This window comes from Zootoca vivipara, chromosome 3, assembly GCF_963506605.1.
Source record: "Zootoca vivipara chromosome 3, rZooViv1.1, whole genome shotgun sequence".
NCBI classification, from domain to species: Eukaryota; Metazoa; Chordata; class Lepidosauria; order Squamata; family Lacertidae; genus Zootoca; species Zootoca vivipara.
This window is the reverse complement of record NC_083278.1, coordinates 67,493,429-67,513,060: the sequence shown is the minus strand read 5'-3', so window position 1 is coordinate 67,513,060 and position 19,632 is coordinate 67,493,429. Positions and strand designations below refer to the sequence as shown.

Genomic DNA, 19,632 nt, shown 5'->3' with positions numbered 1-19,632 from the left:
ACATCTACCGGTAAGCACACATTTTCTGTGGGAGAATTGGATTTCTGAATTGCTAGTTTAAACATCAACCATCCTCTTTAAGTGCAGTTAACTAGAATGGATATGTCAAACACTGTCATAGTACAATTTTTGCTATGCTTTGTGAAAATGATTGGGAGAGGTAGGATTTTGTTTCCAAGGTGCCTCACAACTACATGTCAAACTCCTTTATGCTTCAGTGTGACACAGTGCCAAAGGAAAAACTCTGAAACCCTAGTGCAATCTTCCATACATTGGCATACAATTGCAGTACATAGGGCTTTTCCAGACCTCGTTCATGATTTGTGTGTTGCAGAAGCATTTAACTTAAACCCTTCCTAAATCCACCTTCAGTGGATGACACTGGGCTCTGATATTATGAAAAAGAAAACACCCTATCCACTTAGTGCATACCATTAATTATCTTTATACATGTTAATTCCACCCACCCCATGGCCTTTTTACTAAGCTAAAAAGCTTCAAATGAAACTTTCCTTCCTATGTTGCTTCAATCCTCCTATTTCATTTGCCAATTAATGCATATTTTACAACCCTACAGTAAGCTTTTTGAAATGGAGTGATGAGAACACAGCATTCAAAGTGTGGTTGCACAATAGGTTTGTAAACAGTCACTGATACCTGGCAATGGTTATTTCGGTCAATTTGGTAACTACCAACAGTAACCTCTAGAGTGCCTTGGATTCAGAACCTTTGAGGAAGCAGTATCTTGGATTTCATCTCAAGTTTAAATCTTTTGTATTATTTTTGTAGTAGGCTAACTCCTCTAAGCATCCTCTAAACTAGCTAGTTCTTTTGTAATAGAAGTTCAGAATCATTAAGGTGGAACCAGCCTCTTCAGTATGAATCTGACTGACTACTTCGGATCACTTGCGTGATCAGAAATGGATATTCTTTCTTCAGCTGCTCACCATATATTCTAAGGAAGGGGGCTGGCTTTTCCTAGCTATAAATATGTGAAGCATCCCCTCAGTTCATTTGTCTTCATGGAGCTATCCAACCAGATACAATGTAAAGCTTTGCCCTTTCTCAGAGTCACTTCCCTGCAAGGCACTCTGCACGTGCTCTTGAAATCAAAGCCTCCTCAAGCAAGTACAGCCTAACTAGCTACAGTAATGTAGTTTTGACTGTTTGAAATAATGTTGAAGTGTGCTTTGTTGCCCAGTCTTTTTCTTACCCCACCCTGTTCTAAATACATTGACAACTTCATTAGTATAAAAAGGTATCTAGACAGCCCAGTTTCTTTCCCCCCAAGGTAGGATTGGCCTGTCGGCCTATCCAGATTCTTTTCTGAGAAACTCTACTAAAGGGGGTCTGCCAGAAGGGGAACCCCCCCCCCCTCCTGATACGTCACAGTCCCATTGCCTGCCTAGCTTCTGGTATATTTTAAAATGTGTTTATTGTTGGACTTAAGTCTTTAAAGGCTGCTCATATCTCTCTTCTGCATCCCCCATTGTCTGCTTCCATTTCTTTATCAAAGCTCTGTGTTCTCAGTTGCGCAACACTTTTATTTTCTGAAGGAAGCCTTCTTACTTTTAAAAGCTTATTGACTTGGTTAACCATGCTGGCATCCTCTTGGCCTTGGTTGTGCCTTTCCTGATCTATGCTATACCAGGTAGGCTTAGTGTGGTTTTGAACAGCTCACAAGCTGCCTGGAGAGATTTGACCTTGTGACTTTCTACTTACTTTTTACCAATCTTTGTGGAAAGTTTCCTCTTGGAATCAAATGGGATTGCATTGGACTTTCTTGGCAGTTGTCCATTTTCAGATGTAGAAATCGAGAGCACTGGTCAGTTTCCAAATGATTTAACAACATACCTTGCACCAGGTCTTGGGTGCCACTTAAGTCCAGAGTTACTTCACCTGTTTGGTTCCATGACCAACTGTTATAGGTCACAGTCCTTAGGGTATCTAGAAACTACCTCGTTGTGACCAGAACAACATACTAGATTTATGTGAGAGTTGTTGCCCATTAACACACTGTCAACGTTGGGTGCCTGCTTGATTTTACACTCACTCCAGCATAATCACCCAAGACAATTTGGTCAGGATGGCAATAATACTTGATATTCTCACCTACAGTGATTTTGTGATGGGAGTCTGCCTTGTCTGAGATTTACAATTCGTTGTGACCCTATGGCCATCTTGACATACAGTGACACCGTTCAATATGCTCTTCCCAGTTCTTGCTAAATTTGTATTCAGATAACAATATCCCACTGATTCGTCTCCTTCCTGTTTCTGTTATGCACATTGCACACCATGTTCTAATTTACCATTCTATACTCCCAACTCCATCTTGGCTTCTCGTATTGGCATACCATTGGCATACTATAGAAGGCATCTGACTGGCACATGCATTTTCCCCTATGGCTCTTCAGCTATTATGTTCTACAATCTGCCTTGTTTTGCCCTGTCAGTGCATGGGCTATCGAGTACATTTTAAAACTCATTACAGTGGTTCCTTGCAAGACGAAATTAATTTGTGCCGCGAGTCGCTTCGTCTAGCGATAATTTCATCTTGCGAAGCGCAGGTTGCTGCGGCAAAAAAACAACACACAAACACAAACACAAAACCGTGGAAGGACTTCATCTTGCGAAGCACGGCCATTAAAACTTCGTCTTGTGAGTCACCAAAAAATCGCAAGACGCTTTCGTCTAGCGCAGGGGTCCCCAAACTAAGGCCCGGGGGCCGGAAATCTGGCCCACGGACGGTCCAGGAATCAGCATGTTTTTACATGAGTAGAATGTGTCCTTTTATTTAAAATGCATCTCTGGGTTATTTGTGGGACATAGGAATTCATTTTTTCCCCCAAAATATAGTCCGGCCCCCCACAAGGTCTGAGGGACAGTGGACCGGCCCCCTGCTGAAAAGGTTTGCTGACCCCTGGTCTAGCGAGTTTTTCGTTGCGTGAGGCATTCGTCTTGTGAGGTATCACTGTAATTCCAAAGTGGATGGTCTCTTGCTGTCTTTCTGCCTGGAGGTCAGTGTAAAAGCTCTACAGTATCAGGGTGAAATTGAGTTCCTCCAAATTATTTTTCTGGGGGTTATTCTCTTTTCCTTGGATAGTATTTCCCGAAGAACTCTAGAATGACTCACTAGGATATCCCCCCTAAAATTTTGAGGTAAGTTGTATATGGATGCATGGGTGTAGCCAGGATTTTTGTTTGGGGGGTGGGGCAGAGCCTCAGCTATATATTTTATTTATTTTTATTGATGGGGCCGCTGCCCCTCCCTGCCGCCCCTTGGCTAGGTCCATGTATGGATGTTCCCACCAGTCCTTTTTCGGGAGGATAAGGCTCACTCAGACTATATCTTGTGTTGTTTTTCCATAGTCCTTTGTCTAACAATTTGTCAGACACCTGCCTATTACGTATTTTAAATAGATCAGCAATCCTGGTTGTCATTCTGCATTAGTACATTTAGTTCTGATTTTAAAAACCAGCCATTAATAAGTTACAAAAGGTAAACAATTGCATTTTCTGTCAGCCAGCGATGAAGAATTGACTGCAACAAGTATTAGAGGTGTTTTTCATGGCATGCTTGTATTCTTATATAAGCGATATTATTAGCCGTTGGGTGCTGTGCATGGAGGAGGAGCCCCTAAAAGGGGAGGGGGGTCCTTAGGGAGAAGCAGCCTTGGAGGCCACTATGGGGCAGGCAAGAACTCCAGTACAGAGGCGAATTGGGGATAGCAATAACCACCTCCTTGTTTCTGACATTAACCGAGTCAGCGCTTGTCAGCTATTTGACAAGAGACTGGAGGGGCATGCCAGTCGTGAGCAGACCTCTCTACGGCCAAGCACTGGTTTTAAATGTGCAGTAAGAGAATTCAAATTTTGCATGGAGATGCATTCTGCTTTCTTTGGTTTCGCAACATCCAAAGGCGCTTTTATGGAAACTCCCGCGCTGCTCCTGATGGAAGAGGCCCGCCGCAGCCCCGTCGCTTGCAAGCCTGTTGGAAGAAGGCAGGTCGCTGGCAGGCTCTCCCGGCCGGCGGCCACCTTAGCAGACGCAGCCTTGTCGCGAAGGCCGCTTTCTTTCAAAGCGCGCCGAGGCCAAGTTGCCCTTGCCTCGCCCGCGTCAGCGCCTCGGCCCGCCGCTTCTTCATTATTGGCGGGCAGAGAGACGGAGAAGCGTCCCCGCCCCAGTCAGCGGCAGCCGGGAGAGGAGGGGCCGCGCAGGCGTTTCGCGGAACAAGGCGGCCAGATAGCCAGGCAAGGCGAGCGAGGTTGCTGGGGCGCAGAGCGCGGCCGTCTCCTCTGGCGCTTCTCTTGCTGTTCCTGCTCCAAGCAGCGTTTCCATGATGCTGCTCTGCCGGCTGGTTTCCCTGGGCGGCTGCAGGTGAGAGTCCGGCGGCGGGGTCGCTTGGAAGCCCTTGAGCTGCCTCTGGCCAAGGGCACGGCGTGGTGGGCCCTATCGGGGTAAAGGAGAGGCGGAACAGCGGGCGGGGCAGAAGAGGGAGGTGAACAAGTGAAGGGCGAGACTTGGCGCCGTGGAGTCAGGGAAACGAGGGGGAACCGGACCCCAATTCGAGCCAGGAATCTGCGGCTCATGCAGGAGTTCGCTCGCCAAGTGGATAAAAGTGGGAGCCCCCTTAATATGCGCTTAATATGGTGCTTGGTTGGCCTATTGCACGAGGACTCCGGCAAAGCTCCCTTTACAGTCGTGGGGCTCACGGGGCTGCTTGCTTTGGGCAAGTTGCACACTCTCGGCCTGCCTCATAGGGTTGTTGTGAAGCTAACATTGAGTGGGGAACTGTAGAATGCCCATAAACATTTCGGGGAAGTGAAGTATACCCAGTTCATTTATAGCTGGGATTAGGAAAAAGAGTTTTCCGGTAACTTTGAACTATTACACTTTCGCATTAAGAGCTAAGCGTTTAAGCCCGTTCTGTTTGTCAGCGACATCTTGTAATTTAGATTTGTTAAAGAATATTAAAACTCCCCCCCCCCAAAAAAAATCTGTTGTGGATTTGAAATGAGAGCCCTTAGCGGAGTGACTGTGTGACCAAGAAGCTAATTCCCTGTTATTCAGGATTTTGTACAACTTGCAGGGTGAGTTTACATACTACACACACACACACACGTTTTTATTATACCAAACATCTTATAACAGTAAACATTAAGAAAATAATAATAATAATAATAATAATAATTAAAATCAACGGTATCATTTTACATACTGTTTATTATAGAATCAACACAATAGTGAAATTCGGGGTTTCTACAATCCCTTGACTTCCCTCTCCCCTATCCATGGTTCCATTATTTCATTGTTAATTCATGCATGTCCTAGTCATATTTCCCTCCATTCGTATCTGTTTTTATTTATTACAGTATTATAATATTGCGAATGTTTTCTAGAATCCTGCTGATGTATCAACTTGTATACAGTGCTTTGACATATATGCAATAAAAATTTCCCATTCGTTTTAAAAATTTGTTATTGTTATTTCTGAGTCTGCCTGTTAATTTGGCCATCTCTGCATATTCCATTAACTTAATTTGCCAATCTTTTTTTTGGTGGGGAGTTTACATACTCTTCTTCAGTAATCATAGCTGCCAAGTTCTCCCTTTTTTTAAGGGAAATTCCCTTATGCTGAATAGGCTTCCTCGTGAGAAAAGGGACAACTTGGCAGCTATGTCTGTAATTAATTTATGTATAAACACAGCCTTATCTGGTGAAAGGGCAATGCAGTTATCTCCAGTTAGAGATGCTGTACTGAAAAGGTTAAAAAGAGTTTCTCCACAAGACAAACAAGTGAAGTGAGTTTTAAATATGATCCCAGTGATACTTTATGTTGAAGGGGTAAGCTGGTAAGTAGAAATTCTTGTGTTCTCTTTAGAAGAACTACGTGACCTAATTAGCCAGATTCCCTGTCAACACAGGGGTGCTACTGATGAAATGTTTTTGCAAGTGGTGTGTGTGTGTGTGTGTAAGGCCATCCCCCCTTTTAAAGATTTGAGTTCAGGCATGTACAGTAAGCGTGAATTTACATGCATTTAACTTGTGCACATTCAGCCTTTATGCACTTGGCAAAAACAGTAAAAATAAAAAGGGGGGTGGGTGCCTGGGGGGGGTTTGGCAATCCATTGCACCATTGCTTGCTCCTTTTTTCTCTGATTCAGTCTCCACCCCGCCAAATGTATTTCTGCAATTTGCCATTGATGCTTCTGTTTGGTGTTCCTCAATGTTCAACGTGTGATATTGATGTCTGCTTGTGGGATACTTAAGTTCAAGGCCCTTTCAGCCTCGGTTCACAGTTAAGTGGGGCTAGCGGTGATGAAGATAGCTGTGAGGATAAGTTAACATTCTAAAAGAAGAAATTATAAAGAATTTGGCTGTCAAATTATATAGCGAGATAAGAATCTTGCAATATATTTTTTTGTTTCCTTCTCTTCCAGAAATAGCAGTAAACTGATTGCACCTCTTGGGTGTCTGGCATCTAGACAAAAGCATACTCTTCCTGACCTGCCTTATGATTATGGGGCCCTGCAACCCCACATAAGTGCAGAAATTATGCAGCTTCACCACAGTAAACATCATGCTGCATATGTAAACAATCTGAATGTTGCTGAAGAAAAGTACAAAGAGGCCTTGGCAAAAGGTATGTTTCTGTGTTACATGTCTGTCAGTGTGTGCCCACATGTCGTCTCTTATGCTAAAGTTAGTACTGTACAGTACTTATTTGAGTCATGTTTTCATAAAGTGGCCAGCTGCAGTGGAGGGGGGCTATGGTTTACACCTTAAGCTCCAGAAAGCATTTCAGACTCCTGGCGTAGGATCTCAGAATTAATTGTAATGAAATTTGAAGCCTTGTAACTAGAAAGATGTCTGTACTAAAATCATCTTTATTGGTACAATAGGAGTACCATTATAGCACAGCTGTCACCTTGTCCAACTAGCAATTGCCACAAGAATGGCAGATGAGGCTCAGAATTTGTACCTCCCATCCATTTTTTTTTTAATTTTAGAGTTAAGGCTGAATTGCATTGTTCTTTGTGACTGAAACTATGGTGTATCTAAAGCAACGCTTATACCTTGTACAGTAGTTACATTTAAAATGTAATTTCTTATCAAACGTTGAGATTTTAATGAAATATCCAGAGTTTTGCATTAATACTAATGTGATTAAATGGGAAGTCCATGGAACATTGTGATACTAATTTTAAACTCAAGCGCTATAGGCTGTTTTAAAATGTGGTGCATTTCTTCTGAGTCCAGTTAGTATTTCAGAACCTTATAAGGAGGCATAAGGCTGGGGAATGATAAAGAAATATATAATGTTAGAAATATTGGCTTTTCTTCCAAACTGCTGTAGTGTCACATTCTCACACTAAAACACCTATGATACATGGGGAAGCTGCTGAGAGGCAAACACTGAAGAATTGCAACACATGTGGACTTGCTCCGGTCGGATTCCGAGGAATTCACAACTGGAGGTGCTTGTTCTGCGCATGTGTGCAGCGTGGTAGAGCGCTTCTGTGCATGTGCGCACGGCGAAACCCGGAAAAATACTTCTGAGTATGCCGCATGCGTAACCTGAAGGATACACAACCAGAGGTGTACGTATCCATAGGTACCACTGTATCTTATTGTCCCTCTGCAATGCCCATGTGGTTTCAATAGAGCTGTAAACTTTTTGATGTCAAGTTACATTGGTTGCAATCCTATACTTATTTACTTGGGAGTAAAGCTGATTGAAATCACTGGGATTTAATTCTGAGGAATTATAGGATTGCACTGTTCAATACATTTTCAAAACAACATTGTGGAGTATTCAAGAAGGCAATTCAAGTTTTTATTTTTTCTACAGTGTATGTATACAACTTCAGGGCTCTACACAGTTTTTCTTTGTAATTTTCCTCACAAGCTTTACAGAGAAAGAAAGGAGGAAAATAACTGTTGCTATGAGAGTTAATGATTGAGCGGAGACAGGAATGCCTTTTGGCTGGTAGCTTCAAGATAAGCAAATGGGCTGTTTACTCCCTTTCTTTTTAGGCTGTATCCAAGAGCACTTTCTGAGTGCTGTCAATAGATACTTAGTCCACCCCACCGTACAAGAGTATTCCACTCAAACTACATGAAGCAGAAAATCTACAGTCAGTGGGTGCAAAGCAGATTTGTTGTGGAAAGAGACACTGAATCCCAGTTTGTGTTGAGTTGCACAACAGCTCTCCCATCAGAGGAGCATTCTGTTGCAATGTAACGCAGGAAGGCTCTTTTGAAAATCAGATGAAACAGTTGTCAGTTTCCAGAATCTAAGCTCTGAATTTTAAAAAAGAGGAAACCTAAACTTCATAAAGTACATACACATTTTTGTTGCGTAAATATTAGTTCAAAAATATGTCCAATATACTTCAGTGCAAAAAGCAGTATTAAAACCATCTCTGAAGTGCCCCCATCTTCCAATGTAAGACAGGCAACAAGAAATAGAACCTTACTCTGGGTGTCTTGCCTTTGGGGTGTTTATTTTTTAAAGAAGCTGAAAACTTACTTTCTTTTTTCTGGCTGCTGTTAACATGATTTGATTGGGATTTCTTGCTAATTTTAAATTGTTTTAAAGTTTATTACTTTAGATTTTAAATTAGCTGCTAGGACGGAGTATAAGTATTTTAAACAAGTATTTGTAACTTTAGCAGTTCAGATTTACTTGTGTTATGGATTATATATTAATCAGACACATGTTAGCTGCCCTAGTTCTAGTGCAGCGTTTCTCAACCACTGTTCCGCGGCACACTAGTGTGCCGCGAGACGCTGGCTGGTGTGCCGCGACGTGCGGCAACGAGAAGGGCGATTTGCATTGTCACGTGCCTGGCGGCCGCCAATGAACAACACTGACCCGCCGGAAAGCAATATTTCTCCCCCTCTTTCCCAAAGCTCAGTGCAAACGAGCCTGGCGGCCGCCAATACACAACACTAACCCGCCGGAAAGCAATATTTGGCAAGTGTTTCTTACAGTCATAATTATAATATAGGGCGGCACAGAGTTAAATTTTTTAACTTTTTTAATGGTGGTGTGCCTCGTGATTTTTTTCACGGAACAAGTGTGCCGTGGCCCAAAAAAGGTTGAGAAACACTGTTCTAGTGAGCCTAATTGTGGCCTGGCTACCGTAATTGGAGTGAGACTGTCTGTAGGCTTTTTATCTATGCTTCTCAGTGCAGTAAAGCCAACACAACTGATGCCCCTGAAGATCCAGTCTTCTTCAGTGAGCTTTTTGCCCTCGCTATTCTCTACATGCACACTTTACTTAATCTAGCATTCAAGAAAAGGACTGGGAATGCCGAGCACTAGTTTAGTTGCATCCTTGCTTGTTTCCATGGCTTGGGAAATTTCTGAGGCTTATCCCCACCCCCCACCCCTTGTTCAACACTCCTGCATGCTGCTGCTGACTTCTCCCCTATCCTGGCTGCTTGGCACAGAAGGGACTCTACCAGCAGCAGTTCCCAGGAATTATGGAATTGTAGAGTTCTTTGTTAGGACTGTGCTTGAGGGGTAGGCAGATGAAAGACGGTGTCCCTTGTGTCTGCTTTCATACTGCCTAGAAGTCCTCTCATTCTCATTTTAAGCTCTTCTGCCCCTTTCTCACAGCTGGGACAGGGAAGCGGTAGCTGTAGCCCCTTGGAGCTAGTTTGATGTCCCAATGGCTCAGCAGCACTGGAGGGAGCCAAGCAAGACTTGGGAACAGGAGTTGTAGCTTTTGGAGAAGCTCCAGAAGACAGAAAGTACAAATTTCTCAACTCATTTGGAAGGGAGCATAATGATGCAGCATGGTTGCACTTGAGGATCGCCTACAGCATATTCATTCTGTTGGGAAGCACATGCCACAGTTTGCCTGAATTAAGGAGTATTTCTGAAGTGTTATTCCCCAGCCTATGAGAGTACAGTAGATGTAGAAATTTGGGCTCAGCAATTTTATGTAAGGAATTTGAGGGTCAGTGCTGCCATTCCTCACATCTTCATTGTAATATGAACTCATTTAAGGGAACATGTTAAAGAAGGAAATAAATTGGGCTGGAGGAAGAAGCATTTTTAGTATTGCCATATCCTCCTTTAAAATATGAGAAACTGGTAGTTTCTTGCCTGAGTGTCCCCAGGCAAATGACTGGAGATGGACCTGCTCTCTTGATTTGTGTATGTCAGGGGTCTGCAAACTTTTTCAGCAGGGGGCCGGTCCACTGCCCCTCAGCTCTTGTGGAGGGCTGGACTATATTTATTGGGGGGAAATGAACAAATTCCTATGCCTCATAAATAACCCAGAGATGCATTTTAAATAAAAGGAAACATTCTACTCATGTAAAAACACGCTGATTCCTAGACCATCCGCAGCCCGGATTTAGAAGGCGATTGGGCTGGATCCAGCCCCCGGGCCTTAGTTTGCCTACCCATGGTCTATGTATTCCAAGAGACTTTGAGGAATGGTTGGTGGCAGGGTGGATAAAAATCAATGATTTTAAAAAAAAATCAAAAAAATTGGTTTTTTATTTAAATCAGATTTTTTTATTTAAATCGATTTTTTTATTTAAATCAGATTTTTTTTAAATAAAATGCTTTTTGAGGAAAATATATTGCCATCCAAAGGTTATTCCATCACGAATTAAAGATTAGTTTTTTTAATTATGTAGAATAAGGTTGCATATGTTTAATTTTTTGGGTAAATAAATTCCATTAATCCATTAACAATGTCATGCTCTTCCAGAGGTTTTTGTAAGATTATTGGTCAGTTTCTCTGCCTACAAGATATTATCACAGATGCTTGGTTTACTTTTGCAATTCTCAAAACTGAATTTGACTCAACAGAGTTCACATGCCTCTTCTTCACAGCAAAAATGTTATAACATGAACAGAGTTGAGAAAAAGACCTTAATCCTATTGTTCTACAAACCTATGAATACAGAAACAACCCCTTCAGTGCTAAGTTTCAAGAAGTTCAGTGAATAGAATAGAAACAATATTTTTCTGATTGTTTGGAGTGGACAGTATTTAGGTTTTTCATGTGTAGGCTGGGCTGACAGTCTAAGTTTCTTAAAATATATATATTTTGTTTTTGTTTAGCCAAATTAGTTAACAAACATGGATGTTTGTTTAAGCAAATAACATATGTTGTAATGTTATTGTTTCAGTTGAATAAATCCATTTAAATTGTTATTATTAAGGTAATGGTTATTTTTCTTCTTCCTAAGTACAACAGTAAAGTTGTCCAAATATGAATGATTAACCTATTAAACTGGGGATAAAAAACTAAAATGAAAAGTTGTTATTCTAAAAATCTTCATCTACTTGCATATTAAAGTTATACCAGCAAGAATTAGTCTTTATGTAGAAAACTATGATTTAAATCGAGCCTTACTGACTAGTGATTTAAATCGTGATTTAAATCAGTTTGATTTAAATCAAATCCACCCTGGTTGGTGGCAACTGAATAGTGGCAGACTATGCAGCCAAGGGACTCTTGCTTAGTGTGTGTGCGCGTGTGCGCGCACACACACACACACACACACACAAAATATGTATAAAGATTGTGGGTTTATATAGACTAGTGTATATATTAAGGCACAACTCTTAAAATATCCAGAGTTATGGTAGGCAGAATTCTGTTCATGTCAGAGAAAGTAGAGGAGGAAGTTTGGTCAGTTCCTCTTTCTCCCTGTGACCCCCCTTCATACACCTCTTTCCTCCATCTGGGAGCTTTTGCTGGAACAGCCAGTCTCGATCCAATCCATTATTTATATTTTTACTTTCTTTTCTAAGTTGCAATTCATTTATTCAAATTAACACTCTTAACTGAGTGTACGCCTCCCGGGGTAAGGAATAATATGTTCTCTGATAAGGCTTACTAGAGATGTTGCACTTAATTCTCTGTCTTCTGCAGGTGATGTGACTGCTCAGGTGTCTCTTCAGCCGGCTCTGAAGTTCAATGGTGGAGGTCACATTAATCACACTATCTTCTGGACAAACCTTTCTCCTAATGGTGGAGGAGAACCAAAAGGTTTGCATTCAAAGCATTTTAATGTTACCCAGGACATTTGAAAAGCCCCACTGGATCAGACCAAATGCTAATATATAAATCATTATACAGCATCTTTAGTCTGTGTTCCAGTGTAGGTGATAGACAGCATAAGACAGCAAATAAAGTGTGTAATGCTTATCATGAAGCCAGCAATGAAAACATCTTAAATAGCATTCAAGGTCAACAACAGCAGGGAACATCAGATCCCATTCTCTTCCATTAAAGACCTGGACAGAAAGCTTGCATCTTGACACCTCTCCCCCATTTGAAAAGGATACAGAGATGGGACCAGGCACACCTCAGATGAAAGGATATTTCAGAAATTGGGAGTCACCACAGGAAACGCCTCCCACACTGCTGCCTCACAATTTTTTTTTATTGTCCAGCATTCTGTCTTAGCAGTGGCTAGCCTAATCTATGGGAAGCCTCCAAGCAGCATACAGTGGTACCTTGATTTAAGTACTCAATTGGTTCTTGGGAGTCATTCGCTCCCCGAAAAGTACTTAAACTGAGTGCTATTTCAGCGTGTGTGCGAAGCGCAGATAGAGCACTTCTGCGTGTGCGCGAACCGCGCAGATCGCTTCTGCACGTGCGCGCGCTGCAGAACCCGGAAGTAAACACTTCTGGGTCCGTGGAGTACTTAAACTGAAAGTACTCAAACCGCAGCGGACTCAAACGGAGGTATGACTGTATAATGCCAGCGAGGCACTTTATCAAAAGCTTTTTTAAAAATTTGACACACACAGTGCTCAGTTTGCATGTAATGTTACGGCAAACTGTGGCTTTGTGAGAACATGCAGCTGTGAGCAACATTATGGTTTGTTTTAGTGTGTCATCCAAACTAGACTTGCAGTTTGTCTCCTGCAGATGAACCACAATCTGTAAAACAATGAATGTAATGCATGAATGGCTGTGTGTTACTTACGACACTAAATGTGACTCTTGGAAGCAGAACGCTGCGAAAAGTGTAATGGTAGGTATGTCCTGTCTTAAGCCTCTTCCAAATGGCATGTGTGTTTGCACTTTAGCTTGTGGACAGGCTGTTGCCCACATGAGCTTCACACTGTTATCTTCTGTTCCCATGGTTCTCTGGACAACTATCTAGATGTAATACCGGGTCGTGATGTTAGGTGGTGGTTGTGATCATTATGGATGATAAGATTTTTTCAAAGGGAAAATCAAAATACATTATGGGGCACAGCTGATTAGTCATTGCAACAAATGTACCAAATGCTGTAGAAATGGGAGACGAGGCAAAGATCTACATCCAGGACTGGTGCTTAACCACAGTTACACAGTTACCAGCAGGCTGTAGGATCACACACTCCCGCCAGTCAGCCCCTGCTTTCCTCCCACCCTTCCTGTAGCCACAGGAAGTATTCTAGCATCATCCATGTTAACTGGTTATCATTAACTGGAGTTCCCTGTTAAACAGCTTCAGACTGTTATCAGAGATTGGTTAAGAAGGAAGCAAGGTAGGGTTACGTAACTGTTAATGCTTGTGCTGAGGTACCACTAGCTATGGTTGAGACTGGCAAATCAAGGACTGGTGATCCTCCAACCAACTTCCCTTCTATTGACGATTGTAAGATTTACACCTGTACCTATCCTCCTTACTTCTGAATTAATATGAATGATTTTTTGGAACATCAAATGGAAAGCTAATGGAGTGTGCTCTGTGTGTGAATTGTTATTATTCTTTTCAATTGTTAAGGGGAGCTAATGGAAGCTATTAAGCGTGATTTTGGCTCCTTTGCGAACTTCAAGGAGAAGTTAACAACTCTTTCAGTTGGAGTCCAAGGCTCAGGATGGGGATGGCTCGGTTTTAATAAAGAACAGGGTCGACTGCAGGTGGCTGCCTGTTCCAATCAGGATCCTCTTCAAGGGACTACAGGTGAGTTTCTCTAACTGGAACTTGTCTACAATTGAAGGTACAAATTTTGCTATGCGGTAGATGAAAGCAGGCATCAACAGTTCTGCTCACCAGGGCAAAGCAAGAAGGACTCCCTGCTTTCACTTGCACAGCTGATCGGATAAGAAACAAAACAGTGGGCATTTCTCTGATCAAGAGCTACTTGTGAGCAGGAAATAAAAACAAATATTTCTCTTCTTTTCCAGGTCTTGTTCCCCTTCTAGGAATTGATGTATGGGAACACGCATATTATCTCCAGTATAAAAATGTTAGACCTGACTATCTCAAAGCTATCTGGAACGTGATAAACTGGGAAAACGTATCTTCGAGATATACAGCTTGCAAAAAGTAGAGCAAAATCCTGTACAGGATCATTAGAGAAAGAACACTGTTATTCATTGATCATTTTTGTAGTAACTTCTAGCAGTTTGTTTGCTAATTGCTCCACCACTTAAAATATTCAAGCTCATCAAAAGAAAGTTCTTAGCTAAATGTTTGCTTAATTTGTTGAAACTGCTCACTTGTTCTTCAAGAGCAAGAATCCTTTATTCATTCTGAAAGAATACAATCCCTTATAAAACATCAGTATTGGATTACAACTGGTTCCTTTTGATAATATTTGAGTTGCTGCTTACTCTCTCAAGTGAGTTTCAAGGTGTACGTAATTCAGAGGGAAACTCCAAAATAGCAGCATTCTCAGAGCATTTTATAGACTATGAGCAGAATTCCTCTTCTCCCACTTGCAGCCCTTGCAAATCTCATCTGGGGTGTTGCCATTCTACAGACTATTAGGTTGGTGTGCAAAAGGGGGAGTCCTGTTGTGGAGTGCAAATCTGTTCATCTTGAGGATAGGCACCATTGAATATTGCGTATATTGTAGCCTGCCAAAACTTTGAGTAAAACGCAATTCATTGTAGTCTTCCCAACAACCAATTTTGCAAATGTTTGTTCATTACAACATGAGGATTCCTAATGCATGTCAGCTGCTAAGAACAGTGGGTTAGCTTTCATGATTTTTGTCCTGCTGAAAGTGGAAAAAGGGGAAACAAAATACCTTGGAAAGATGCATTGCTCCAAATGTATAGGATATCAGGTTTGTGGTTAAGTGTGTTTAATATATGTGTGTTTGTCTTCAAATGGGAAGTATCCAATTGTTTGCTACTTCTGTAGGATGTATTAATAACGGATAATGAAATTGTTTTCCAATATTGGTGTAACTGGCTTTCCTTTTTTGTACTGCAGTATTTGATTAGGAATCTGAACTTTGCTCTCGAAATAAAATCTATGAAGTTACTCTGCTACATGATTTAATAATATGTTTAAAGGCCCCACAAGGGCCTTAAATATGTGTCTGAGGTGTTCATTATACCACAATATCCACAGAAACATCTTTATTCTTTCCCAGCAGCCCCCCCCCCCAAACGCTACACCCCTGCGTTATGTCCCTGATAATATGTGGGGTTAGAGAAGGAAGAATTAGATGGTTGAAGATAGATCAGAAGCTAAATGTTTATAATTTAATGGAATTAGCAGTGTTAAAACTTTACCAGATTTCTTTGTTTTCACCAGTTCTACTCTTCAGTGTTGACCTTGTAAAATAGCACACCTATTAATCTAAGGTTCTACATCCTCAATTTTTCCCTCACTCGTTCCTGTAAAGGAGACTGCTGCCTTTATGCATTCTTTATGCATGGGCCTTTATGCATTCTTATAGTCATATAAATTCAGGCCTCTTTATGTCATTGCATGGGATCCCAAGAGAAGTATGGCCTTAATAGGGAAGGGAAGTTCTGTTGACTGGAGATCAAACGCGGGGTTTCCATGTTGTACAGTTATGCCTATAAAGCTGCAATTCTGGGTGAATACAGAAAAGTAGCCCTTTACCCAAGTAGTTAATCGGGGAGTTGATGTAACTGAATGGCAATCTGGTTGTCTAGTATTATCCTGCAAAAAGGTGAGAACAAAGGGACTTTGCACACGGGAAGGCCGGTGTGTGTCTGCTGCCACCATCTGCTAGGCGGCAGAGGTGGCAAATGGAACATCCCACCCTATGCTGAATATTCCCTGGAAGAGAGTCACCGCCTCCAGAACATAGCTTTCTATTACTAAATGTCAAACTGTAAGTCTCTAATTTTACCAGCAGGTGCTGCTGCAGTACCATACTTGGAAAATGGATTTGGCTTACAGAATCTCTTTAATAATGACTACTGGGAAGATTGTAGCCCAATTGTTGTTGTTTAGTCGTTTAGTCGTGTCCGACTCTTCGTGACCCCATGGACCACAGCACGCCAGGCACTCCTGTCTTGCACTGCCTCCCACAGTTTGGTCAAACTCATGTTCGTAGCCCAATACTGTTTTCTTTTTTCCCCCTTTTCTTTTTTTCAGAAAGAACATTTATTTGATCAAATATTTCAATTAATGTTATGTATATATATAACTGGGACGCAGGTGGCGCTGTGGGTTAAACCACTGAGTCTAGGGCTTGCCGGTCAGAAGGTCGGTGGTTTGAATCCCCGTGACGGGGTGAGCTCCTGTTGCTCGGTCCCTGCTCCTTGCCAACCTAGCAGTTTGAAACCACATCAAAGTGCACGTAGATAAATAGGTACCGCTCCGGTGGGAAGGTAAACGGCATTTCCGTGCGCTGCTCTGGTTCTAGCTTTCTTTCTAGATTGTTTGACACACCATCACCCCCTTATTAGGGGAAGTTTAGTAAATAGGTTTTACAAGCTGTTTGCCGTATGCATGAGGACACATGATGCAGCTGCTTTGCTGATGCCAAGGAAGTCTGGGTCTGGTCATTGCCTGGATGGGAGACTGTCTTGCGAAGCCCATGCCTTGAGTTCCACGATGGAAGAAAGGTGTGGAATAAATGCTCAGAATAAAGGAACTTGACAATATAACAAGGAACAGTGGAAACTTGCATCTTTCTGAATATTCTGAAGTTATATGGAGAGAGATATATATGTTAAAGGTAAAGGGACCCCTGACCATTAGGTCCAGTTGTGACCGACTCTGGGGTTGCAACGCTCATCTCGTGTTATTGGCCGAGGGAGCTGGCGTACAGCTTCCAGGTCATGTGGCCAGCATGACAAATCCGCTTCTGGCGAACCAGAGCAGCACACGGAAATGCCGTTTACCTTCCCGCTGTAGCGGTACCTATTTATCTACTTGCACTTTGGCATGCTTTCGAACTGCTAGGTTGGCAGGAGCAGGGACCGAGCAACGGGAGCTCACCCCGTCGCAGGGATTCAAACCACCGACCTCATCGGCAAGCCCTAGGCTCAGTGGTTTAACCCACAGTGCCAGCCGCGTCCTTTCTGAATATTCTGAAGTTATATGGAGAGAGAGAGACGTTATATGGCCTTTATTCAGATTTTAAATAGGCAGTATTTACATTAGTTCTCAGTTCATTTTGAGAAATACTTCTTACTTAATTTCAAAGGCATAAGGACTACTACATTGAGTTTGTTTTGGTTGATACCTTGGCTCAGGGTAAGGAACCTTTTCACACAATATGAAATCACATAGAGCAAGATGTAGGGGGAATTGGGCAATTTGCAACTGTCATGCGCTGCTGCTACACAAGGAGTAGTGTGTGCTGTGTGTGATGCAATATGCTGAGCTTTGCAGTGCTATCCGAAAGAGATGCTCCTTTCATGCAATACTGATGTGCTGGAGGGGCAGCCCCATGCTCCATGCTCCAGTTCCATGAGGTGGGCTCTTAAAAGTCCCAAGTTGGCTACCCCTGCTCCAAGAAAACCTTTGCAGAGCACATGGTGCTGATGGCTCCTGCTGACATTGGTGGCGATACTGGAACCTGGAACCATTATGCTGGAACTGTTGTGATACGGACTCAGTGCAGCAGAACAAAGGGCTGCACAAGAAAAGAGGCATGAAGCAGAAATCCACATCCCCTGTGTCTGCTCATTTGGTTTGAACCAACAACAGAATCCCCTTTCCTTGCCTCTTGCAACCAATTTAATTGTTTCTTTTCTCCCAGTAAAATTATTGTTTGAAATAGCAGTTTTTTATGGCCACCCCTTTTACCAATAAGGTTTTATTCAGTGAAACAGCGAAATAAATTTCAGATTGTAAACAAGTTATTTTGAGGGACTCCAGTATGTAAAAGGAAGCCGACAAATACATAATCTTTGAATCAAGTTTTTCTTTTTTAATCTCCTCCCCACCCCGCGCTTGTCCTTAACAACTTAACATTTGAGACAATGTGTTTTTTATTATCTCGGCAGTCACAGATGCTGATTTGAAAACTGCTTTGCCTCAGGGAATAATGTGCCTAGCAAAATTTGTGTGCGCAGATGACATGACCAAATACATGGACTCTTGCCTGTAGAGGGAGATCGTTATCCACATCGTCTTCTAGTGCAGTTTAAATAATTAGGAAGTTTGCTGCACTACAAAGCCCACGTAACTCACTGAATAAATAAGACCATTTTGCTTCATGCTCACACTTTGTGGAATGCTGTAAAGAACATCATGGTAGACTTTCTCCAAATGCTTTTACAATCTGTGGTGGTGGTGGTGGAATCGAAAGAAGATTAAAAAAAAACCTTTATAATGGTGCAGTGAGTATTGGGAAGGGGCTATAGCTCAATAGCAGAGCATATATTTTGTATCCAAAAAGTCCCAAACCCAAACCTACCTCTAGGTAGGACTTGAAAAGGACTCCTGTGCTAAACAATGGAGCTCTGCTCTCAGTCATTATCAAGAATACTGTACAGTGGAACCTCGATTTATGAACACCTCGGTTTACGAATTTTCGGTTTACGAACGCCGCAGACCGATCTGGAACGGATTAATTCGCTTTCCATTACTTTCAATGGGAAAGTTCACTTCAGTTTATGAACGCTTCAGTTTATGAACAAACTTCCAGAACCAATTACACCCATGCTTCGGGTTAAGTACGCTTCAGGTTGAGTATTCCACGGACCCGTCTGGAACAGATTAATCTACTTTCCATTACTTTCAATGGGAAAGTTCGCTTCAGTTTATGAACGCTTCAGTTTAAGTACTCCACGGACCGTCTGGAACAGATTAATCCACTTTCCATTACTTTCAATGGGAAAGTTCGCTTCAGTTTATGAACTCTTCAGTTTATGAACAGACTTCCGGAACCAGTTGTGTTCATAAACCGAGGTACCACTGTACTGAGCAAGGTGAAGCAATGGCTTAACTTCACCTGTTAGCTTTCTGAATTGTTCCTCTGGCGTAGGCCAGGTGCCAACAGAGATGCAGGCAAAGTGTGATGCTGGAAGCTATTTATCAGATTGTGCATATAAAATCATAGAATTGGAAGGGACCACAAGGGTCATCTAGTCCAAACCCTCTGCCATGCAGGAATCTTTTAACCCAACATGGAGCTCAAAGCAGCAACCCTGAGATTAAGATTCTCATGCTCTACCAACTAAACAAGGAATACAATCGAGACACCTTTTTTCAGGGAAACCTCTATACCACAGTGTTCATTGTCACTTTTAAAATAGATCAAATCTGAGTGCATTCCACTTTGTGAGAACAGTATACACGACCTTTAAAATACTGTAAGAATAAAAGCAAAACATCCAGCACAAATTATCATGTTAGATATAAGGGCTCTAGTGTAGCCGTTTCCCTGATCTGCTAGTTTTCTGTGTGCATCAGAAAGCGCACCA

The 19,632-nt window shown here is 42.1% G+C and overlaps 1 protein-coding gene across 1 annotated transcript; it reads left to right on the top strand.

Moving 5' to 3' along the window:
* Window positions 1–4,218: 4,218 nt before the first annotated feature.
* SOD2 (superoxide dismutase 2) lies at window positions 4,219–15,264 on the top strand. The gene is made up of 5 exons (XM_035108621.2): window positions 4,219–4,381; window positions 6,445–6,647; window positions 11,914–12,030; window positions 13,766–13,945; window positions 14,170–15,264. The coding sequence occupies exons 1-5, from the start codon at window positions 4,341–4,343 to the stop codon at window positions 14,313–14,315; spliced, it is 687 nt and encodes a 228-aa protein (XP_034964512.1). The 5' UTR covers window positions 4,219–4,340; the 3' UTR covers window positions 14,316–15,264.
* The last annotated feature ends 4,368 nt before the right edge of the window (window positions 15,265–19,632 follow it).